At 35.5% G+C, this 24,919-nt stretch overlaps 2 protein-coding genes across 3 annotated transcripts; one reads left to right on the plus strand and one right to left on the minus strand.

Moving 5' to 3' along the window:
- Nucleotides 1–2,295: 2,295 nt before the first annotated feature.
- On the plus strand, nucleotides 2,296–8,559 carry LOC103848036 (indole-3-acetaldehyde oxidase). 2 transcript variants are annotated; one of them, XM_033273907.1, is made up of 10 exons: nucleotides 2,296–2,309; nucleotides 3,676–3,803; nucleotides 3,869–5,664; nucleotides 5,998–6,207; nucleotides 6,310–6,528; nucleotides 6,605–7,561; nucleotides 7,644–7,739; nucleotides 7,833–7,931; nucleotides 8,014–8,203; nucleotides 8,282–8,559. In XM_033273907.1, the coding sequence occupies exons 1-10, from the start codon at nucleotides 2,296–2,298 to the stop codon at nucleotides 8,497–8,499; spliced, it is 3,927 nt and encodes a 1,308-aa protein (XP_033129798.1). In that variant the 3' UTR covers nucleotides 8,500–8,559. The 2 variants fall into 2 exon arrangements, with proteins under 2 accessions (XP_033129798.1, XP_033129799.1); XM_033273908.1 differs by lacking the exon at nucleotides 2,296–2,309 and having other exon boundaries at nucleotides 3,671–3,803.
- A 12,058-nt stretch (nucleotides 8,560–20,617) lies between these two features.
- Nucleotides 20,618–23,123, minus strand: LOC103848033 (protein AIR1). The gene is made up of 7 exons (XM_033274030.1): nucleotides 22,811–23,123; nucleotides 22,622–22,720; nucleotides 22,211–22,531; nucleotides 21,972–22,088; nucleotides 21,658–21,858; nucleotides 21,479–21,554; nucleotides 20,618–21,421 (listed from the first exon to the last, which is right to left on the minus strand). The coding sequence occupies exons 1-7, from the start codon at nucleotides 23,084–23,086 to the stop codon at nucleotides 20,913–20,915; spliced, it is 1,599 nt and encodes a 532-aa protein (XP_033129921.1). The 5' UTR covers nucleotides 23,087–23,123; the 3' UTR covers nucleotides 20,618–20,912.
- Between the last annotated feature and the right edge of the window lie 1,796 nt (nucleotides 23,124–24,919).

Genomic DNA, 24,919 nt, shown 5'->3' on the forward strand with positions numbered 1-24,919 from the left:
AAAAGAAGTCTTTAGACAAATCCCGCCTAAATTTTAGTAGAATTTATGGTGCCCGCCAAAATTTTGGAGTAATTTAGGTTTCCTTCGTAAATCAAAGTCTTCCATGAGTCATCCATAAGTCTCCCAGGAGTCGTCCATAAGTCTCCCAGGAGTCCTCTATAAGTCTTTCAGGAATCTTCTAGAAGTCTTCTACAGAAAGTCTTCGCATGGATTAGATCGTAAAAAATTAATTTTTATAAAAAATATTTTCATAGGTTAAAATTTGAAATCATGTAATAATAAACATTTTTCAATGATGTAAATTTAGTTTATCTGAAATTTAATTATTTTCAACATATATGAGTGAATGTAGATTGGTTCATGAGTCACTGGTTTAGGGTTTGGTAACATATGTTATAGTATTGTTGGTATCTTTAGGGTTAGATTCTGAAATCTTACCTTCATCTTTTTTCTTTTTCAAATTTACTCATATATGTTTAATAAATATCTAATAACTTGATTTAAACACTTTCTAAGTTTCTTTGTAAGTTTAAGAAAGTGTTTTTTGCATAGTCAATTAATTTTAGGATCTGGAAGTCTCACAGAAGACTTAAAAAAAATCTTCAGACACATCTCGCCTAAAGTTTAGTAGAATTTATGATTCTTGCCTAAATTTTAGAATAATTTAGATTTCCCGCTTAAATCAAAGTCTTCCATATGTTTTTCAGGAGTCTTCCATAAGTCTTCCATAAGTCTTCCAGAAGTCTTCCAGAGAAAGTCTTCTCATGGATTAGTTCTTTAAAATAATTTAATTTTTTTATAAAAACTATTTTCATGGGTTAAAATTTGAAATCATGTAATACTAAACATTTTTCAATAATGTAAATTTAGTTTATCTGAAATTGAATTATTTTCAACATAGATGAGGTGAATGTAGATTGGTTTATGAGTCACTGCTTTAGGGTTTGGTAACATATGTTATAGTATTGCTGGTATCTTTAGGGTTAGATTTGAAATCTTATCTTCATTTTTTTTTCCTTTTTCAAATTGACCTATATATTTAGTAATAATTTGATTTAAATTTTTTTTAAGTTAAAAAAGGTTTTTTGCATAGTTATTTGATTTTAGGGTCTAGAAGACTCACAATAAACTTAAAAAGAAGTCTTCCATGAGTCTTTCATGAGTCTTTACATAAGTCTTCCATGAGTCTTCTGGGTCGAAAATATTTAACCTAATTGAAAATTTTGTTTCCTTATATAAAGAAAATTTACACATTCTCTTTCTTCCTTTCAAGTGACTGCAACAAAAATGTTATGTTTCTCGCTCTAAAACTATCTAACCTCTCTCTAATCTCTTTGAACATCAAAACACCAAACTTTATATCCATTTCTCATTTTTTCTTATGTCTTCTCACTAATTTATCTTCTTTTTGCAAGTTTTTCATTACATGATTATTTTCTCTCACTCTTTCAAAGGTAGATCTCTATATTTTGGATATGAATTTATGTGTGTGTTTATATGTTAGATTCTAAAAAGCTATAGATTCAACATAGTGTGATTGTTTTGTTATTTTGTAAGCATAAAATTTTCATTTTTGAAGTTTTTCTCTGTTTTTCTCTGTTTTGAAGTCATTTGAATGTTTTTGAATTTGCAGGTTTTTCCAGATCTGAGAGACTTTGAAAGACTTCTCAAAAGACTCTCAGAAGACTTCTCAGAAGGCTTCTTAGAAGACTTCTCAGAAGCCTTCTTAGAAAGTCTTCTAATGCATTTTATGCTAGAAGACTTCCCACGAATTTTTCAGGAAGTCTTCCGAAGTCTTCTAAAGTGGTATAAATTTTGGATATGTATTTTGTGTGTTTTATATATTATATTCTAAGAAATTACAGATCCAACCTAATGTGACGTTTTGTTTATCATCTAAAAGTTTATTTTTGAAGTCTTTTCGATTTTGAAGTCATTTGAATGCTTTTGAATATGCAGATTTTTCAGATCTGGGACTGATTTTGGAAGACTTCTGGGATAATTCCTGGAAGACTCTCGGAAGACTCTCGGAAGACTTCTTGGGAATTCTTCTAATGTATTTTATGCTAGAAGACTTCCCACAAAGTCTTCAGAAAGTCTTCCAAAGTCTTCTGCCCAAAGTGGTACAAAGAGATGATGTGAAGTGGAGTCCAAGCTTATCTATGTTGAGGAATAATATCAGTTGTGTAATAATTTTGTTTATGGTCTTTTTATGATTTGTATGTGTAATATTTTAGTTGTGAATTATTTTGTAAACTTTAAGAGATGATAATCAAAAGAATGGTAAATATGTTCATGTTTTGCCAAAAGTACTTGACTTCATTAAAGTTATTGATGCAACATACCAAAAAATATTTTAATCATTCTACGCACACAAAACAAAACACAACAACACAAAAACATAGTAAAATTTGCTAAAACTAAGAGAGAAGACTTCTCAAGAAACTTTAGTCAAATTCACAAAAGATCAAAATTGAATTTTAAGTGAAAGTTGAAATTTTAAATATCATGGAAGTTAAAAATTGTATCTTATGAGGAAGACAACACAAACACAAAACATCAATTTAATAAAACAAAATCTTCTAGGAAGACTTGTAGAAGACTTCCCCGTTTAGCTAAAAACATTATTAAAAATCAATGTTTGTAACTTCATAATTATCACCAATTAAGTTCTAATTCGACTCAGTAGTTCCAATATTGATTAATAAACATGAATTAGCAAGAAAATATTAAAAAATCATTTTAATTTTGGATAAATCAGAAGTTTAATAAAGATTTACGTAGAAGACTTCTTTTAAAGTCATCCACGAAATACTTCAAAAGATGTCTACTCTGTGTAGACTTCAAAAGAAGTCTTCTATTTAGGTCATTTTTGCAATTGCAAATTTACGAAAAAAACTTCTTAAGATATCTACTCTTCAGAAGACAACTTCGGAATTGAAGTTTAGAGTTAAAGGGTGTATATTTTGGGATAAAGGTTTAAAATTTTATAAAATAAAAAATAACTATTAAAAATTTGAAAATAAAAATTTGAAAAATAGTTTCAAAAAATTATATTTGAATTACAAAAAGAAAATTCCAAAAAAAAAAAAAAGAAGAAAATGTAGTCTAGTATGGTAGTGCAATAAGATTGTAATATATGCAATTTTGGAAAAAAGTTTTAAAATTAACAAAAAGAATCCTATGAGAAAATATTGGTTTAGAAAATATTTGCCGTTTTTTTTTTTTTGACAATCGAAAAGTAATTCAAAATCAGAAACTCAATCATAAGATTTTTTCTAGTTTGTAGATAAATGTTTATCCTTTAGAATCTCTACCAGTTGAGCAGTTTTATTTTTCTTTCTGTACTCATTTTGCAGATTTGTTACTGCAACAGGAAGAGACTACCAACCAGTCAGAGCAACTAGGCAAATCGTGATAAGCATGCTATACAATATGTGGATATTTTTTCTCTTTTTTGGCCATCTCTTTTAGACTTTTTACCACTTAGAGACATAAACAAGTGTCCGCAAAATATATGTACAACAAGTCACGAGTCACAATTTAGTGGTGAGGGAGATTTTGTCCACTCTCCCCCTCAATTATCTCTCGAATCATAGCCGTACAATAATATCACTTTATATTCAGCATACGTGTGCACTTGCATACAACAAGTGATTAGAGAGAGAAGATGAGCTTGGTTTTCGCCATTAATGGACAAAGGTTCGAGCTTGCCCTTTCCTCCGTGGACCCTTCAACAACTTTGTTAGAGTTCCTCCGTTACCAGTCGCCTTTCAAGAGCGTTAAGCTGAGTTGCGGCGAAGGTGAGTGATTACTTGATAACCGTTTTCTTCTTCATTTGTCTGATAAAGTTCTCGTTTGGTTTCAGGAGGATGCGGTGCTTGTGTTGTTCTTCTCTCAAGATACGATCCTGTTCTACAAAATGTGGAAGATTTCACAGTGAGCTCTTGCCTCACGCTCCTCTGCAGCATAAACCATTGCAGCATCACAACATCAGAAGGACTTGGGAACAGCAGAGAGGGTTTCCACACGATTCACAACCGGTTATCGGGTTTCCACGCCTCTCAGTGCGGTTTCTGCACGCCAGGAATGTCTGTTTCTCTCTTCTCTGCTCTCTTAGACTCTTCCTCCTCCGAGTTCACGGTTCTTGAAGCAGAGAAAGCCGTCTCCGGGAACTTATGTCGGTGTACGGGGTACCGTCCCATCGTTGATGCTTGCAAGAGCTTTGCTGCTGATGTCGACATTGAGGATCTTGGATTCAACTCCTTCTGTAAGAATAGTTTACCTCCGTTTGATAGTGAGAAGCGTGTCTGCTCGTTCCCAGAGTTTCTCAAGGATGAGATGAAGTCTATAGACTCGGGAATGCATCGTTGGTGTAGCCCGGGGAGTGTTGAGGAGCTTCAACGATTACTGCAGGGAGCACGTAAGGCTAACAGCGTTGGACTCTCTGTGAAACTGGTTGCTGGTAATACTAGCACAGGATACTATAAGGATGAAAGAGATAGGCATTACGATAAATACGTTGATATAACTCGGATACGGGAGATGAAAGAGATAAGAGAAACCCAGAACGGGGTTGAGATAGGAGCTGTGGTAACAATATCCAAAGTTATTGCTGCTCTAAAAGAGATTCGAGTAGAAAAGATGTTTGGGAAACTGGCTGCTCATATGGAGAAGATCGCTGCCAGGTTTATAAGGAACTTTGGTAGCATTGGGGGAAATCTTGTAATGGCTCAGAGGAAACAGTTTCCTTCTGACATGGCTACAATACTTCTTGCAGCAGGCGCATCTGTTAACATAATGAGCTTGTCGAGAGGACTCGAGAAGGTAACACTTGAACAGTTCCTTCAGGGACCTCCTCTTGAAGACTATTATGATCTGGTTTTGACTATCGAGATACCGTTTTGGCATCATCGATCCTCTGAGTTGCTCTTTGAAACCTACCGAGCTGCACCTCGTCCTAACGGAAGCGCTCTGGCTTACCTGAACGCTGCTTTCTTGGCTCAAGTGAAGGATAGGATGGTGATCAACTGTAGATTGGCTTTCGGGGCTTACGGGACAAAACACGCCATTAGGTGTAAGGAAGTTGAGGAGTTCCTCTCGGGGAAACTAATCACTGACAATGTTCTGTCTGAAGCTATTACCTTACTTGGCAAGTCCGTTGTGCCACAAGAGGGTACAAGCAATCTTGCTTACAGGTCAAGCTTGGCGCCAGGCTTCCTTTTCAACTTCTTTCACTCCTTAATAATAACGGAGAAACCGTCTTCAAATGGTTACTACCACTTGGATCAGCCTAAACCGTTGCCAATGCTGTCATCTTCACAACATGTTCCTATAAACGATGAATATTTTCCGGTAGGCGAACCTGTTACCAAATCTGGAGCTTCCCTTCAAGCTTCTGGTGAGGCTGTTTATGTGGATGACATTCCAGCTCCCGCAAACTGCCTCTACGGTGCTTTCATCTATAGCACAAAGCCATACGCAAAGGTAAAAGGTATCAGTTTCAAGGAAAACTCAGTAGTACCTGATGGAGTTCTTGCAGTCATTTCTTACAAGGATGTTCCTAAAGGTGGACAAAATATTGGTCTCAAGTTTTCATTTGGCACTGAGCCCTTATTTGCAGAGGATTTCACCCTTCATGTAGGCCAATGCATCGCACTCGTGGTAAGAGCATCTTCAATCCCACTCTATTTTTCACTTTAAAATAGAGTTTAGAGTAAAAAATGTTTCAATGATACTCTATTTCTCACTCTATAATAGAGTGAAAAATAGGTTTACTCCAAATATAGAGTAATTTGTTTTTTTTGTTATCACTCTATTTTTTACTCTAAAATAGAGTACCATTGGAGCAAACTCAAACTCTATTATAGAGTTATTCTATTTTAGAGTAAAAAATAGAGTAAGCCATTGGAGATGGTCTAAGTCTTATCTTAATTGTCAATGATTTTGAGTTGTTTTCTTCACTAGCAGTTTTGGTAACACATTAAAACTTTGCAGGTTGCAGATACACAGAGACATGCGGACACCGCAGCTAATCTTGCACTAGTTGAATACGAAACAGAGGATTTGGAACCACCAATCTTATCAGTGGAAGATGCTGTCAAGAAATCGAGCCTGTTCGAGATTTATCCTTTCTTATACCCACAACAAGTTGGAGACACATCAAAAGGAATGTCTGAAGCTGATCATCGAATTATCAGCTCGGAAGTATGTATTGTGATGTAGTCTCTCTCCTTCAGATTTATTTTATTAAAAATAAAAGGGTATTACATGTTCCATCTCTTAATATAACTTTTGATGTGAAAACAGATTAGACTTGGATCGCAATACTTCTTCTACATGGAGACACAAACAGCTCTAGCAGTGCCAGACGAAGACAGCTCCATCGTAGTCTATAGCTCATGTCAGACCCCTCAGTACGTACATTCCTCGGTCGCTGCTTGCCTAGGCATCCCTGAAAACAAGGTCCGTATCATAACCAGACGTGTTGGTGGAGGATTTGGAGGAAAAGCTGTCAAAGCAATGCCGGTAAGTTTTCTTTTTTATTTTATTTTATTTAAATGTCTTCTCTTTTCACTCACGTCAAAGCTATCCATCGTCTCAGGTTGCAACAGCGTGCGCAGTTGCTGCTAATAAACTGCAGCGTCCTGTGAGAACCTATGTAAACCGTAAGACCGATATGATCATGACTGGTGGGAGACATCCCATGAAAATAACCTACAGTGTTGGATTCAAATCCACAGGGAAGATCACTGCTTTGGAGCTAGAGATACTAATCGATGCAGGAGCTACTCTAGGCTTAAGTATGCTGATTCCATCAAATATCATAGGGGCGCTAAAGAAGTACAATTGGGGAGCCTTATCTTTTGATTTCAAACTTTGCAAAACGAATCTTCTAAGCAAAGCAATCATGAGAGCACCGGGGGATGTGCAGGGTACATATATCGCTGAAGCCATTATCGAAAATGTAGCATCTAGCCTCTCCCTGGAGGCTGATACCATAAGAAAGATTAATCTCCATACATATGACAGCTTAGCTCTGTTCTACAAGGACGGTGCTGGTGAACCACATGAGTATACTTTGTCTTCCATGTGGGATAAACTGGGTGTATCTTCCAACTTTGAAGAGCGGGTTTCGATTGTCCGAGAGTTCAACGAGTCCAACATATGGAGAAAACGAGGGATATCTCGAGTACCCATCATTTATCCGGTATCCATGTTTGCAACTCCAGGGAGAGTAAGCGTTCTGAGCGACGGCACGGTCGTTGTTGAGGTTGGTGGGATCGAGCTAGGCCAAGGGCTATGGACGAAGGTGAAGCAAATGGCTGGTTATGCTCTTGGTTTGCTCCAATGCGATGGAACTGAAGAGCTTGTGGACAAGATACGAGTTGTACAATCAGATACGTTGAGCATGGTCCAAGGAAACTTCACGGGAGGTAGCACAACATCCGAGGGAAGTTGCGCAGCTGTTCGTCTCTGCTGTGAAACCTTAGTCAAAAGATTGAAACCTTTAATAGAGAAATCGGGTGGTCCCATCAGTTGGAATAATTTGATTTCTCAGGTTTTTTCTTTTTTTTAAACCTCACTGCTTCCTGATTGAGCTTCTTGATTTTCATTATTGTTATTATAATGTCCAAACGCAGGCCTATGCTCAGTCTGTAAACTTATCAGCAAGTGACTTGTATACTCCAGAAGAAACTCCCACACAGTACCTGAACTATGGTGTTGCAGTTAGCGAGGTAAACTCTTTGTGTCTTCTCTCAAATATCAGAACTGGAACATGTATGTATAAATTGAAGTAACTTTGGTGTATTCAATGATGTTAAATATAGGTTGAGATAGACCTTGTGACCGGACAGACCACGGTTCTACAGACAGATATCTTATATGACTCTGGAAAAAGCCTCAATCCGGCTGTGGATTTAGGACAGGTGAATAATAATAGAGAGCACACAAACACACATTGAGTCTTCTTCACTTACAATTGTGATGGTTTTTTTTATTCGTCTTCAGATTGAAGGAGCTTTTGTGCAAGGACTTGGTTTTTTCATGCTTGAAGAGTACATAACAGATTCAGAAGGACTTCTTCTGACAGACAGCACATGGACATACAAGATCCCCACCGTAGACACCATCCCAAGGCAGTTCAACGTTGAGATACTAAACAGTGGACACCACGAAAAGCGCGTCCTCTCTTCTAAAGGTTAGTATTTTGTACACACAAAGCATTTCAAGATCCTGGAATCAACCTTTTGATCATATTGTTTTCGTGTAAATGCAGCTTCAGGAGAGCCTCCATTACTACTGGCAGCTTCGGTGCACTGCGCTACAAGAGAGGCGGTTAAAGAAGCGCGGAAACAGCTAAGGATGTGGAAAGGTGTGAATGACTCGGAGTTAATGTTTCAGTTGCCCGTTCCAGCTACAATGCCCGTTGTGAAGGAGCTTTGTGGTCTAGATATCGTTGAGAGCTATTTGGAATGGAAATCCTCAGTTAACTAAAGATTATGAGTTAACAAAAAATTATCAGTTTTTATATTTAATAAATATTCTTGTCTTAAATTTGGAGATCGACATCATCTTTTCGCGTGTTTTAAATTATTCATTTTCAATTGCTCAAAACACTGTATAAAATGAAAGCAAGCTTAATGACAAATACAAGATCATCTTCAAAAGTTATAGAAATATGAATGTGAAAAAAAAATTTTAACAGCTGATCTGAAAAAAGGAAGTGAGGGCTGCACAAACTATATATGTAGGAGAACTTGAGAAGATAGCAAACCATTAAGAAACCAATCTTAAAACATTGAATGTTGTGAAGGAGTCAAGTGGCCCAAATATCTTTAAAAGTATTTAAATTGACAACTACGAGTTAAAGATTTTTACAATTGTTCTAATCAATTTATACATTTAAATACATTTTTATCTTAGATTAAAAAAATTAACATCCACCAAACTTTTTTAAACTGTCTACCATGAAAAAAATATAAACTAGTTATAAAAGTTAAAAAAAGACAGTTGGGCACAAGCGTCACGTCTGTAGGCACGAGTTCACACAATAGCTAACCAAAGTCAGCCCAACCAGTCTGTACTAGGAGTAGGAGTAAATGAACCATTTGCCGTCAGGAAATCGTCTTCTTGTGCTCTAAACTGTATATCAAACACAAGGTCTCGCCATCTTTCGTGTTGGCTTGGTTATATCTCTTCAGAAATCTCAGTAGAAACTCCATTCTACAAAACACACAAAAACGAAGAAGATGATTATTCACTTGATTTCCCTCACAAAAGGTCGATCAAGGAGAAACCATAAGTCTTTCAAAAAAGACCTCAAGGGCTCAGCTAAAAACAGAGAAAATCTACCATTACAGCAGGATAAACATCTTGGCAGGAACCATCATCATGTTCTTCTACGTCGACGAGTTGTATCTTGATCACCATCCATCATCCTAGTTCAAAAGTAACTAAACCCAGAAACAAGACAGTTTAAATAGTAAAAAGGATGAATCTGTCGGACCATTTTGAGTTAAAATGGTGACAAATCTTCAATCATGTATGGTCTTGACATCCATTGGTTCAGTGAATGCCCCCACCGTTTCTCTTTAATAAGCGTAGATTTGGGTTTGGATTTTTGTCCATATTAAGTTATATACTATTACTTTTTTTTTGGGTCACAATATACTACTTTTTAAACATAGATTCTTAATACTTTTTGTCAACGTGTCGTACGTGGTGTATGTATCTTTATTTACAGCCATGTATTTATCATTTTTGCTAGTAAGTAGGTGGTCGTAACTCGTAACATGTCAAAGTTAGTTTTCAATATTGGTGTTTAAGCGGCCTGAGAATATAATGAATGTAGCCTTTGCCTTTGTCTTATCTTCTTTGCTGTTTTATGTCTACTAAAAAATAAGAAGCAATGCACTTTAAGAGAGGAAATATATAAGGATTGTATAAAATAAAAGTAAGAGTATGATCACAAAGTTGCATAATATTACATTACATGTCATAAAGTTTGGATATTATTAAATGTCCTACAACTTATAACTGGTCTCATTCACCAATAACAACTGCTTCATCACACTTGACTTAATCTCACCTTGCTCCGCCACGATACGACTCTGTTCTGGGGGAAGAATGGGCCGAATAATACGACCTCGAGCCTGTGGATACAGATTGATTAACTACACTCTGTGAATGTGATCTTGGTTGAACAGTAGTTGTTTCCGTCGCCGAAGGAACATTGCTTCCCCATCCTCTGGTGCAGCAGCAGAAGATATTCCCCATGACTGAGTGATGTAAGACTCAAAAAGTGGTGTCTTTCTGCGATGAAAGCAAAGTTCGGCTTTTATATTAATTGTGTTATGTGGTTGGTGTAAAACATTTATGTAAAGTTTGACTTTGGCGGGACTAATATCAGTCAAAGTCAAAATTTGCTTTTTTTTCTTTGATATTCTAATTTTGTAATGTTTGATTATAGAAAGTATCCCACCAATTATACAACAAAATATTTGCATAAAAATTTTAGATAACGATAAGATCTTAAATCCTGGATTATGATTATATAAAAGATCGTTGATAATTTTCAATGCAAAAGGGTTTGAACTAGAATACAACCAAGATTCAAGAATGAGGAACAAAACATGTAATGTGGTAAAAAAAACAAAGATACAAATAGGCATAGGCGATTTTATCCCAAACCAAAGTTCCGACCTTAATTCGAACCGAAAAACCGAGACTCCATTCAAACCATTATACAAAAATATCTGAATAGGATTTAAGAGCCTAGTACTTTCATGTTCGGGTACCATCCAAACTAAACCAAAAATCTGAACTATGATTCAAAAATATCTGAAATAGTTAAATTTATTAATTTTTATACATTTAGGCAATTTAGATATTTAAGAGTTTTTGGAACCTCAAACCAGACTGCATCAACATTCTTCAATCTCTGAGAGCCAGAGGAGTGTTTGTTTAACAATTTTGGGAAGACTATGTAACTCAATCTCGCCTTTGCCTTTTATCTTCTTCTCAGTATATCTGTTTTTTTAGGAAGACTAGACACCCTTGTAACTCAATCTTCGTCAAAGTGTGCCTTTGTTGCTGCGAGCTAGAACTCTTCGCTTTCTTTTGCAAAAAAAGTGACGTGATCTTTGTGTTCTCCCCCAAAAACATAGGGTTAACTAATATTCAATAAAAGACTGACTTTACAACAAGAACAAACGCAAGTGGGAAAAAAAATTAAACCTTCCGGAGAGGAGTGCATCAAACGTGAATGCGACGAGAAGACGACCCGAGTTAACCGGGTTGGGTTCGAGGCTCAGAGTCTCTTTCAGATTAATGTTATTTTAACATTTTTTGTTAAATAAAGTGTTATTTAGAAATTTTAATTAAATTATAAGATTTTAAAATTAAATTTTATTTATCTCAAATACTATTGATCAATCATGTATAATTAATACGAATATAAATATATTTCAATCATTTTTTTAATCTATGTGGAAAATGTCAAAGTAGTAATCGGTAAGAAGCGAGTAGTTTATAGTTTTCAATCCAATTTAGAATCTCCTACTGATCTGTTGTCTGAAACGGTGGTGTAGCCACCTGAGTGCTTGATGGCTGGTGATGAGAATGAATTCTCCTCCATTCCATAAACACTGTAATAACCGATGTGCCAGACATGGTGAGTCCAAATCCAACCATAGTGGCTACGACGATGCAGGAAACCGGCTGCTTAACCTGAATACATGTTAAACCGGATGCTTAACGTCTGTTTAATCCCCTAGACTATATTTGCAAAGTGATTTTGCCACATGTCCTCTCTATAATCATTTTTACAATAACAATGATGACATGGCTAACAAGATTGATGACATGGCTTATAGTTAATATGACATAGACAATCACATTTATTACTGACATATATTTTTGGTAAACTTTATAAAATATGGCAATAACTAATACATTACATTTAATGTTGATTTATATTTTTGGTAAACTTCTTAAAATATGGTAATAATTCATAAATCATCACTAAAATAAATATATTGAAATAAATCATCTTAGTCAAAATATTGAAACCTTTAATAGAGAAATCGGGTGGTCCCATCAGTTGGAATAATTTGATTTCACAGGTTTATTTTTTTTTTTAAAACCTCACTGCTTCCTGATTGAGCTTCTTGATTTTCATTATTGTTATTATAATGTCCAAACGCAGGCCTAAGCTCAGTCTGTAAACTTATCAGCAAGTGACTTGTATACTCTAGAAGAAACTCCCACACAGTACCTGAACTATGGTGTTGCAGTTAGCGAGGTAAGCTCTTTGTGTCTTCTCTCAAATATCAGAACTGGAACATGTATGTATAAATTGAAGTAACTTTGGTGTAGTCAATGATGTTAAATATAGGTTGAGGTAGACCTTGTGACCGGACAGACCACGGTTCTACAGACAGATATCTTATATGACTCTGGAAAAAGCCTCAATCCGGCTGTGGATTTAGGACAGGTGAATAATAATAGAGAGCACACAAACACACATTGAGTCTTCTTCACTTACAATTGTGATGGTTTTTTTTATTCGTCTTCAGATTGAAGGAGCTTTTGTGCAAGGACTTGGTTTTTTCATGCTTGAAGAGTACATAAAAGATTCAGAAGGACTTCTTCTGACAGACAGCACATGGACATACAAGATCCCCACCGTAGACACCATCCCAAGGCAGTTCAACGTTGAGATACTAAACAGTGGACGCCACGAAAAGCGCGTCCTCCCTTGTAAAGGTTAGTATTTTGTACACACAAAGCATTTTAATATCCTGGAATCAACCTTTTGATCATATTGTTTCGTGTAAATGCAGCTTCAGGAGAGCCTCCGTTACTACTGGCAGCTTCGGTGCACTGCGCTACAAGAGAGGCGGTTAAAGAAGCGCGGAAACAGCTAAGGATGTGGAAAGGTGTGAATGACTCGGAGTTAATGTTTCAGTTGCCCGTTCCAGCTACAATGCCCGTTGTGAAGGAGCTTTGTGGTCTAGATATCGTTGAGAGCTATTTGGAATGGAAATCCTCAGTTAACTAAAGATTATGAGTTAACAAAAAATTATCAGTTTTTATATTTAATATATATTCTTGTCTTAAATTTGGAGATCGACATCATCTTTTCGCGTGTTTTAAATTATTTATTTTCAATTGCTCAAAACACTGTATCAAATGAAAGCAAGCTTAATGACAAATACAAGATCATCTTCAAAAGTTATAGAAATATGAATGTGAAAAAAAAATTTAAACAGCTGATCTGGAAAAAGGAAGTGAGGGCTGCACAAACTATATATGTAGGAGAACTTGAGAAGATAGCAAACCATTAAGAAACCAATCTTAAAACATTGAATGTTGTGAAGGAGTCAAGTGGCCCAAATATCTTTAAAAGTATTTAAATTGACAACTACGAGTTAAAGATTTTTACAATTGTTCTAATCAATTTATACATTTAAATACATTTTTATCTTAGATTAAAAAAATTAACATCCACCAAACTTTTTTAAACTGTCTACCATGAAAAAAATATAAACTAGTTATAAAAGTTAAAAAAAAGACAGTTGGGCACAAGCGTCACGTCTGTAGGCACGAGTTCACACAATAGCTAACCAAAGTAAGCCCAACCAGTCTGTACTAGGAGTAGGAGTAAATGAACCATTTGCCGTCAGGAAATCGTTTTCTTGTGCTCTAAACTGTATATCAAACACAAGGTCTCGCCATCTTTCGTGTTGGCTTGGTTATATCTCTTCAGAAATCTCAGTAGAAACTCCATTCTACAAAACACACAAAAATGAAGAAGATGATTATTCACTTGATTTCCCTCACAAAAGGTCGATCAAGGAGAAACCATAAGTCTTTAAAAAAAGACCTCAAGGGCTCAGCTAAAAACAGAGAAAATCTACCATTACAGCAGGATAAACATCTTGGCAGGAACCATCATCATGTTCTTCTACTCGGCGACGAGTTGTATCTTGATCACCATCCATCATCCTAGTTCAAAAGTAACTAAACCCAGAAACAAGACAGTTTAAATAGTAAAAAGGATGAATCTGTCGGACCATTTTGAGTTAAAATGGTGACAAATCTTCAATCATGTATGGTCTTGACATCTATTGGTTCAGTGAATGCCCCCACCGTTTCTCTTTAATAAGCGTAGATTTGGGTTTGGATTTTTGTCCATATTAAGTTATATACTATTACTTTTTTTTGGGGTCACAATATACTACTTTTTAAACATAGATTCTTAATACTTTTTGTCAACGTGTCGTACGTGGTGTATGTATCTTTATTTACAGCCATGTATTTATCATTTTTGCTAGTAAGTAGGTGGTCGTAACTCGTAACATGTCAAAGTTAGTTTTCAATATTGGTGTTTGAGCGGCCTGAGAATATAATGAATGTAGCCTTTGCCTTTGTCTTATCTTCTTCGCTGTTTTATGTCTACTAAAAAATAAGAAGCAATGCACTTTAAGAGAGGACATATATAAGGATTGTATAAAATAAAAGTAAGAGTATGATCACAAAGTTGCATAATATTACATTACATGTCATAAAGTTTGGATATTATTAAATGTCCTACAACTTATAACTGGTCTCATTCACCAATAACAACTGCTTCATCACACTTGACTTAATCTCACCTTGCTCCGCCACGATACGACTCTGTTCTGGGGGAAGAATGGGCCGAATAATACGACCTCGAGCCTGTGGATACAGATTGATTAACTACACTCTGTGAATGTGATCTTGGTTGAACAGTAGTTGTTTCCGTCGCCGAAGGAACATTGCTTCCCCATCCTCTGGTGCAGCAGCAGAAGATATTCCCCATGACTGAGTGATGTAAGACTCAAAAAGTGGTGTCTTTCTGCGATGAAAGCAAAGTTCGGCTTTTATATTAATTGTGTTATGTGGTTGGTGGAAAACATTTGTGTAAAGTTTGACTTTGGCGGGACTAGTATCAGTCAAAGTCAAAATTTGCTTTTTTTCTTTGATATTCTAATTTTGTAATATTTGATTATAGAAAGTATCCCACCAATTATACAACAAAATATTTGCATAAAAATTTTAGATAACGATAAGATCTTAAATCCTGGATTATGATTATATAAAAGATCGTTGATAATTTTCAATGCAAAAGGGTTTGAACTAGAATACAACCAAGATTCAAGAATGAGGAACAAAACATGTAAAGTGGTAAAAAAAACAAAGATACAAATAGGCATAGGCGATTTTATCCCAAACCAAAGTTCCGACCTTAATCCGAACCGAAAAACCGAGACTCCATTCAAACCATTATACAAAAATATCTGAATATGATTTAAGAGCTTAGTACTTTCATGTTCGGGTACCATCCAAACTAAACCAAAAATCTGAACTATGATTCAAAAATATCTGAAATTGTTAAATTTATTAATTTTTATACATTTAGGCAATTTAGATATTTAAGAGTTTTTGGAACCTCAAACCAGACTGCATCACATACTTCAATCTCTGAGAACCAGAGGAGTGTTTGTTTAACAATTTTGGGAAGACTATGTAACTCAATCTCGCCTTTGCCTTTTATCTTCTTCTCAGTATATCTGTTTTTTTAGGAAGACTAGACACCCTTGTAACTCAATCTTCGTCAAAGTGTGCCTTTGTTGCTGCGAGCTAGAACTCTTCGCTTTCTTTTGCAAAAAAAGTGACGTGATCTTTGTGTTCTCCCCCCAAAACATAGGGTTAACTAATATTCAATAAAAGACTGACTTTACAACAAGAACAAACGCAAGTGGGAAAACAAATTAAACCTTCCGGAGAGGAGTGCATCAAACGTGAATGCGACGAGAAGACGACCCGAGTTAACCGGGTTGGGTTCGAGGCTCAGAGTCTCTTTCAGATTAATGTTATTTTAACATTTTTTGTTAAATAAAGTGTTATTTAGAAATTTTAATTAAATTATAAGATTTTAAAATTAAATTTTATTTATCTCAAATACTATTGATCAATCATGTATAATTAATACGAATATAAATATATTTCAATCATTTTTTTTAATCTATGTGGAAAATGTCAAAGTAGTAATCGGTAAGAAGCGAGTAGTTTATAGTTTTCAATCCAATTTAGAATCTCCTACTGATCTGTTGTCTGAAACGGTGGTGTAGCCACCTGAGTGCTTGATGGCTGGTGATGAGAATGAATTCTCCTCCATTCCATAAACACTGTAATAACCGATGTGCCAGACATGGTGAGTCCAAATCCAACCATAGTGGCTACGACGATGCAGGAAACCGGCTGCTTAACCTGCATACATGTTAAACCGGATGCTTAACGTCTGTTTAATCCCCTAGACTATATTTGCAAAGTGATTTTGCCACATGTCCTCTCTATAATCATTTTTACAAAAACAATGATGACATGACTAACAAGATTGATGACATGGCTTATAGTTAATATGACATAGACAATCACATTTATTACTGACATATATTTTTGGGAAACTTTATAAAATATGGCAATAACTAATACATTACATTTAATGTTGATTTATATTTTTGGTAAACTTCTTAAAATATGGTAATAATTCATAAATCATCACTAAAATAAATATATTGAAATAAATCATCTTAGTCAAAATATTGAAACCTTTAATAGAGAAATCGGGTGGTCCCATCAGTTGGAATAATTTGATTTCTCAGGTTTATTTTTTTTTAAAACCTCACTGCTTCCTGATTGAGCTTCTTGATTTTCATTATTGTTATTATAATGTCCAAACGCAGGCCTAAGCTCAGTCTGTAAACTTATCAGCAAGTGACTTGTATACTCCAGAAGAAACTCCCACACAGTACCTGAACTATGGTGTTGCAGTTAGCGAGGTAAGCTCTTTGTGTCTTCTCTCAAATATCAGAACTGGAATATGTATGTATAAATTGAAGTAACTTTGGTGTATTCAATGATGTTAAATATAGGTTGAGGTGGACCTTGTGACCGGACAGACCACGGTTCTACAGACAGATATCTTATATGACTCTGGAAAAAGCCTCAATCCGGCTGTGGATTTAGGACAGGTGAATAATAATAGAGAGCACACAAACACACATTGAGTCTTCTTCACTTACAATTGTGATGGTTTTTTTTTATTCGGTCTTCAGATTGAAGGAGCTTTTGTGCAAGGACTTGGTTTTTTCACGCTTGAAGAGTAGATAACAGATTCAGAAGGACTTCTTCTGACAGACAGCACATGGACATACAAGATCACCACCGTAGACACCATCCCAAGGCAGTTTAACATTGAGATACTAAACAGTGGACGCCACGAAAAGCGCGTTCTCACTTCTAAAGGTTAGTATTTTGTACACACAAAGCATTTCAAGATCCTGGAATCAACCTTTTGATCATATTGTTTTCGTGTAAATGCAGCTTCAGGAGAGCCTCCGTTACTACTGGCAGCTTTGGTGCACTGCGCTACAAGAGAGGCGGTTAAAGAAGCGCTGAAACAGCTAAGGATGTGGAAAGGTGTGAATGACTCGGAGTTAATGTTTCAGTTGCCCGTTCCAGCTACAATGCCCGTTGTGAAGGAACTTTGTGGTCTAGATATCGTTGAGAGCTATTTGGAATGGAAATCCTCAGTTAACTAAAGATTATGAGTTAACAAAAAATTATCAGTTTTTATATTTAATATATATTCTTGTCTTAAATTTGGAGATCGACATCATCTTTTCGCGTGTTTTAAATTATTCATTTTCAATTGCTCAAAACACTGTATAAAATGAAAGCAAGCTTAATGACAAATACAAGATCATCTTCAAAAGTTATAGAAATATGAATGTGAAAAAAAAATTTAACCAGCTGATCTGGAAAAAGGAAGTGAGGGCTGCACAAACTATATATGTAGGAGAACTTAAGAAGATAGCAAACCATTAAGAAACCAATCTTAAAACATTGAATGTTGTGAAGGAGTCAAGTGGCCCAAATATCCTTAAAAGTATTTAAATTGACAACTACGAATTAAAGATTTTAACAATTGTTCTAATCAATTTATACATTTAAATACATTTTTATCTTAGATTAAAAAACTTAACATCCACCAAACTTTTTTAAATTGTCTACCATAAAAAAAATATAAACTAGTTATAAAAGTTAAAAAAAGACAGTTGGGCACAAGCGTCACGTCTGTAGGCACGAGTTCACACAATAGCTAACCAAAGTACGCCCAACCAGTTTGTACCTTGACTGAATCTATAGTAAGAGCATCCATGGACGACTAGCACCACATACTTGAAACGGGTCCATCCTAAAGGAACAAGCCTCGTCGCTATAGTCTCTTCAATCACTGAATCCATGCTATTGATGACGATGACAAAGTTAATGCGACAGAACACCGGAGACACAATACTATCAAAAAGACAAGATAGAAACATAAGTCATTTAACAAATGAAGATAAGATCGCAAAAAAACAAAACGCAGACCACAATCGACCCTTACATTGCTTCACCAAACTCGAAGGAAGAATTAACAAGTTACATCAGAGGTGACTTCAACATGTACCGCACACCAAAAAGAAGATTTATAGATATGGTCAAGCACAACAATTAAACCACCGCGTCGTAGAAGAGATCAGACCACATAACACAATCTTCAAAAATATTGAATGACCCTTCAAGACCTCTAAAGCCAAATAAACTACACTACCGACTCTCTCCCAGTGCTGATGAGACTCGCCAGAGAAGGAGAATCAACTTTTTCCTTTAACTGTTGCTAGTGGTTTTTTTTCTGTTTTGGAGATATTTTTTCAAATGGTTTATCGCAAAAGTTTTTCTTCAGATTTCCCTTTGGTATATCTGTTTTTTAACCTTTATAACTAATTTATATTTTTTATGGTGGACAATTTGAAATTTTTTTGTAGATATTAATCTTCTAATCTAAGATAAAAATGTATTTAAATGTATAAATTGATTAAAAAAAGCTGTGAAAATCTTTAACTTGTAGTTGTCAATTCAAATAGTTTTTAGGATATTTGGGTCACTTGACTCATTCACAACATCCAATGTTTTAAGATTGGTTTTTTGATGGTTTGCTATCTTCTTCTGTTCTCCTACATATGTAGTTTGTGCAGCCCTCATTTCCTTTTTCCAGATCAACTGCTTAATTTTTTTTTCACATTCATCTTTGTATAAATTTTGAAGATGATCTTGTATTTGTTATTAAGCCTGATTTCATTTTATAATTTTTTTTAGGCAATTGAAAATGAATAATTTAAAACACGGGAAAAGATGATGTTATTCTCCAAATTTAATACAAGAATAGATATTAAATATAAAAACTGATAATTTTTTTGTTAAAGATGATAATTTATAAACTGGTAAAAAAAATATAAACTAGTTACAAAGGTTAAAAACAGATATAACAAAAGAAATCTGAACCAAAACTTTTAGATAAACCATTTGAAAAAACCTCTCAAAAAAAAAAAAAAAATAGCGGCAGTTAAAGGAAAAAGTTGATCGGTTCTCCTTCTCCGGTGAGTCTCGTCGGCACTGGGAGAGAGTCGGTATTGTAGTTTATTTGGCTTTAGAGGTGTTGAAGGGTCATTCGATGTTTTTGAAGATTGTGCGGTGTGGTCTGATCTCTTTGATGCGGTGGTTTGATTGTTGTGCTTGACCATATCTATAAATCTTCTTTTTGGTGTGTGGTACATGTTGAAGTCACCTCTGATGTAACTTGTTAATTCTTCCTTCGAGTTTGGTAAAGCAATATAAGAGTCGATTGTAGTCTACGATTTGGTATTTCACGATCTCATCTTCCTTGATCCCACCTTGTCGAATGACTTATGTTTCTATCTTGTCCTTTTGATAGTATTATGTCTCTGGTGTTCTGTCACTTCAACTTTGTCATCGTCAACGATAGCCTGGGTTCAGTGATTGAAGAGGTTATAGCAACGAGGCTTGTTCCTTCAGGATGGATCCGTTTCAAGTATGTAGTGCTAGTCGTCTCCATAAAGTTTGATGCTCTTACTATGGATTCGGTCAATACGGGTTGATTTGGGCTTGCTTTGGTTAGCTCTTGTGTGAAGTCGTGCGTACAGACGTTATGCTTGCGCCCAGCTTCTTTGGTTTATTTAGATGGTGCCTTTAAGGCTTTTGGCTTCAATGGCAGTTATGGTATTGCTACTTGTTTGAAGTGTGATGCTTTGTGAAAGATCTTGTTGTTTAAAGATATCGTTTGGTTTTTGTTGTATTGTCTCCAAAATAATCGGCATGTGGCTTCCGTTCCTATCCGATAAAGTTTTTCCTTAAGGCTCTCCATAGTCATAGTTTAGTGATTAATCGATCCTAGTACAAGATGTGATGATTGTGTAAAGAACTCATGTGTCATTTGTTTTGTTGTTGACAAAAAAAAAGCCAACAAAAGAAAATCTGAGCAAAACATGGTATAGATATCAGTAAAAGTTATTTGAAATGAAAATCACGAATTAATTCAAATTTACGAAATAACAAAAAGATTTTGCCGATTTTGATATTGACAATGATTTTTAAATTTGGAGAATAATTTCTTACTATTTCGCTGTTTTCAATAACCTAACTATGATTGGTTGATTAAGAAAAAATAATCAATTTTAAAAATGAAATCATGACCGATAACAAAAAAAAATAAAAAATAAATCCCCAGATTTGAAATTAAACAAAAAAAAAATACAGATAAAACAAAGAAAAATCTGATGTGTTGACATGGGGAAAGGAAAGGAGGACTGACTAAACAAATTGTGTTGGTGAGGAGAACAAAAGATAATGCTGACCCCAAAACTTGATACAAATACTAGACGCCTATGGAAACTAAGCTAACCTGTGATCCCCAACAAAGACCATCAAGCATAACTGATTTCGAGCTAGATCGTCGCTGACCAGATCTATTGACACTACCAACGACCATAGTCCCCTTGAAACTCGTCATAGTGGTGGGCCGAACCATACCTTGAGGGTGCAGGTGCATATCTTTGATTATGCTGATGATGACGGGAAGAAGAATAATTTGGCTGCCACCTTGAAGGTGGATGACTCGAGACACGCCCACTAGACTCGAATGATGAGTTTCTACCATATGGTGTGGTCGGAAAATTCCCACCGGAATGGAATGTTGGTGACCTTTGCTTATGGTGGTTATGACCCGATGGTGTAACAGGAGACCTCAGTCTCCTCATCTTTCCTCTTTGGAAAGAATCTTCCTCAGGATCCTCTGTGATCCAACCTCCTCTCTGTTTTGATTTCTGTGGTGAAGAATGGGCCTGTTCTCCTTTATGTGTTTTCTTCTTACTCTTCAACTTCCCGTTAGAATCATGGGGAGTAGAATAATGTTGCGAGTTTTCTTTACTCTTCTTCTTCTTCTTCCCATTGGATTCATGGGGAGTAGAATCGTGTTCTGAGTTTTCTTTACACCTCTTCTTCTTCTTAGTCTTCTTCCCACTGGATTCATAGGGAGTAGAACTGTATTCCAGAGTTTCTTTGAATTTCTTGTGAGATTTGCTCGATGGTGTAGATGTCTCACGGTTCCTCTTAGAAACCTACATGCAGAAGAAAAAAAGGGAGCGCTGAGTCACATAACATGAGAGAGAGAGGGAAAAAGAGAAGAATAGTCAAAAGCAGAGAGTGAAATAGAGCGTCTACCTGGAAGGAATTCGGACATTCACGAGCAAAATGTCCTGCTCCATTACATCTGTAGCACAAACTCGGCGAGTCTCTTCCATGTGAAGTGCTTATGCTCGACGAGTTCGGGCACTCACGTGAGAAATGCCCTTCTTCCCCACACCTAAAGCATGAGCTGGCAGAATCTTTTTCTGCGCTTTCCTCATGGTATCTACCACATGCCTATAAAGAAAATTATTATATTCAGATAATGAACTCAGCAGCGATACTATGAGAATAGATCAATTCAGTTTAGAGTCCGCGGACGATTCAAAATAAGAATCTCAACAACTTACCAATCCAATGTGACCCAGTTGACCACATCTGTAGCATGACACAGCCCATGACGGTGAGTTGCCAGGTTCAACACAGCACAGATGGCCAAAGCTTTTACAGACATAGCACTGTATATCCTGGTCAAAAGTAAATACAGTAGCATCATTTGTCTGAACTACAATCTAGGCCAATTATACACCAAAGCAATCAGAAAACAACACAAGGCGTGAAAAAGCAAGATTATTAAAAACAAAGATACCTTCAAATCATCTCTCGAGTACTCATACTTGCACAATATCATGTCATGTCCAAAGTCTCCACATCTTAGGCAAACAGCTGATTTAGATCCGCTTTTGTACTTATCTGGACAATCTTTCGCTCGGTGGCCACCTTTTTTGCAAATATAACAATCGTGTCCCTTTGTACACTGCTTTGCACCGTGTTCCAAACTGCCGCAAATAAAGCAAGGCTTCTTACGCTTTATTGGAGTTGGACAATTAATAGTAACGTGACCAGGCTCCCCACAACTATAGCAAGTCTCCCAACCAGCATCAGGAGGGTCAAAATACCTCGCTCCACGCTGATAATTACAAGACATCCAACAATTGTCATCACAAAGAGAGATCCTGTTCCCCGAAAATTTTAAAACAAAAAGATGATTTAAACTCACAAGAAGCTTTTTCAAAACCATATTGCTAGATGTTGGCTCAGCAGATTTCTCATCTTCCCCTTTTGGTATATTTTCATCTTGGTCTTTCAAGACAATGGGCTGTTACAATACAGAGAAAAAAAGGGAGAAGCATTAAACACCAGAATCAAACTTTACAATTGATACAGAAGAGAATCCGTTCATACTGACAATTTCGTGGGCATCTTCTAGAATGGTTCTCTTCGTCTTCTTCTTATGACTCTTTGAATCTCGTCCATTCACCATCATCAAAGTACTTACTACACCAGAACCGCCTAGATCCGACAAACTTGTGTCTTTTGAATCATCTAACTCACGCCTCGATAACGCTTTCTCCAATATCTTTAAGCTAAGATCTTCGTTAGCTTCGTCTTCGTCTTCATCCGAGCCATCTCTAATGGCTACTGGATCTTCCTTGTCCTCGTTTTCATCACTGCGCCTCGGCATGGTTTCGATTTTGGTTCAGAAACGGGATTCTCTGTGTTAACTGGTGTTACGGCGGTGGCCGAAGACTTGTGTAGGGTTTGTATTTATTGGTTTTACGTTTTTACCCTTTAATAAGGTGCACCTATACATAAAAAAAAATTATTATACTAGGGGCATCTAATATTGTTTTATTGTTGTTGATTATTACTAGGTGGACCGTCCGCACGCATATACGGACAATTAACATTAATATTAAATTGATAATCACATATTTATATAATATTTATGTTACATGTATGTAGTTAATATGAAAGATTCGATGTTACATATTAATATTTATATTATGTTCATATCCTCATCATAATTCAAATATATCTCACGGAATATATCTCACGGAGGAATTTGTTCAAAGCAGCGCCTCCTTCAAACTTAGCATCCTTTTATTCTTCTACCCTTCAGCTTCAAGCTTGTTATAGTCCTTTACTTTCTTGGAAGAACGATAAGCCGGTCTCATTGAAACCTCTGTACTATTACACAAACAAATAATATAAATTTTAAAACATCAAGAGTCTGTGATTCAAACTTCTCATTATATGAAACTAAGTAAAAAGAAAAAAGAAAGTAGAAAACATGTTTATGAAATTTGGGTCTGACTATTGGTTGTTTGCCATATTCAAGAGAGGCTCATGTGATTATCTATACTTTTAAAAGATTTTTCTTAATTTTGATTGATATTACTTCATATCTGCACTTCACTACTGCTATATAAATACACACCGCAAGAAAAAAAAAAGGTCAATACAATGTGTACAACTCAGAACATGGCATTGTTTGAGTTTAAAAGGACTGCTTGGTACTATCTAATAAAACGTATCATTTATATCTGATAAAGCGTATCCTTTAAATATGTAACTCTTTAAACTGCTTATAGGTTAAGCATGATTATTATGTTAGTTCAAAAAGTTAGAGTTCAAAAGATTTAAAAAGACTCTTTGGTACTATCTAATAAAATGTATCCTTTAGATGTCAATTATCCAATTACATTTATAAACCAATTACCTTTGCTAACAATTTTGGTTTGAGATGATACGCTTTCTCTCTTGGAGCATCAGTCACAATACTCAGATGCAATATCACTAACATAATTGACACAATTTACATAGAAGTGTTTATCATGGAGGTGTGTTCTGAGAATGCATTATTCTTCAAACGATCACATTTAACACTAATCTTAAAACATCAGAAAAATATAATTGAGAAAAAACAAATATTTCACGCATAACCCCAGTAAAAAAATCAGCCATGAAATATAAAAGAGAGATTTGAATTACCTGAGATTTATTATCATTGGTTTCAATGTAACAGCATATATGATTTACGGTTTCCTTCTCTAAGCTTTAAGTAAAAAAAAAGGTAATTCTAACAAAAATATTTAAAGATGTAAACAATCCCCAAAAGATAACAAATTATATAATTGATAGGACAACGTCAATGAGTTTCAAAGTTTTTAAAAAGCTTTGAGATTACCTTTGGGTCTCAGATGTACCGAAGAGGATCACGCACAATAAATAAATTGTACTTGATTAGCATACACATCTTATATTATATTCTTGATAAGTGATTTAACTTTATAAAAAAAGAATTACCTTTTTCGAAAGGGATGATCAGTTCCTGGATAAACATAGTCGTCTCTTTTTGTTAGTTGAATCACTACTAATGCAAAAATATAGATAGAGATACAACATGGAGAGGAAGAGAACAAAAATAAATGGAGAAGAAGAATCCTCCATAAAATTACCAGTAATGGTGTTCATGTCTATGAGTTACTTATTGATTATCATATACCTGCGCAAG

The sequence above is a fragment of the Brassica rapa genome, chromosome A06 (assembly GCF_000309985.2).
Source record: "Brassica rapa cultivar Chiifu-401-42 chromosome A06, CAAS_Brap_v3.01, whole genome shotgun sequence".
Classification (NCBI taxonomy): Eukaryota; Viridiplantae; Streptophyta; class Magnoliopsida; order Brassicales; family Brassicaceae; genus Brassica; species Brassica rapa.

Excerpts from the sequence above, each read along its gene's own strand:
- LOC103848036 (XM_033273907.1), top strand. Across the intron at positions 6,529-6,604 it reads AAGCTGTCAAAGCAATGCCG|GTTGCAACAGCGTGCGCAGT; the intron begins GTAAGTTTTCTT and ends CCATCGTCTCAG. Across the intron at positions 7,932-8,013 it reads CGGCTGTGGATTTAGGACAG|ATTGAAGGAGCTTTTGTGCA; the intron begins GTGAATAATAAT and ends ATTCGTCTTCAG.
- LOC103848033 (XM_033274030.1), bottom strand. The coding sequence starts at position 23,086 with ATGCCGAGGCGCAGTGATGAAAACGAGGACAAGGAAGATCCAGTAGCC. Across the intron at positions 21,859-21,971 it reads AACTGGGTCACATTGGATTG|GCATGTGGTAGATACCATGA; the intron begins GTAAGTTGTTGA and ends TTTTCTTTATAG. Across the intron at positions 21,555-21,657 it reads AATGTCCGAATTCCTTCCAG|GTTTCTAAGAGGAACCGTGA; the intron begins GTAGACGCTCTA and ends TTCTGCATGTAG.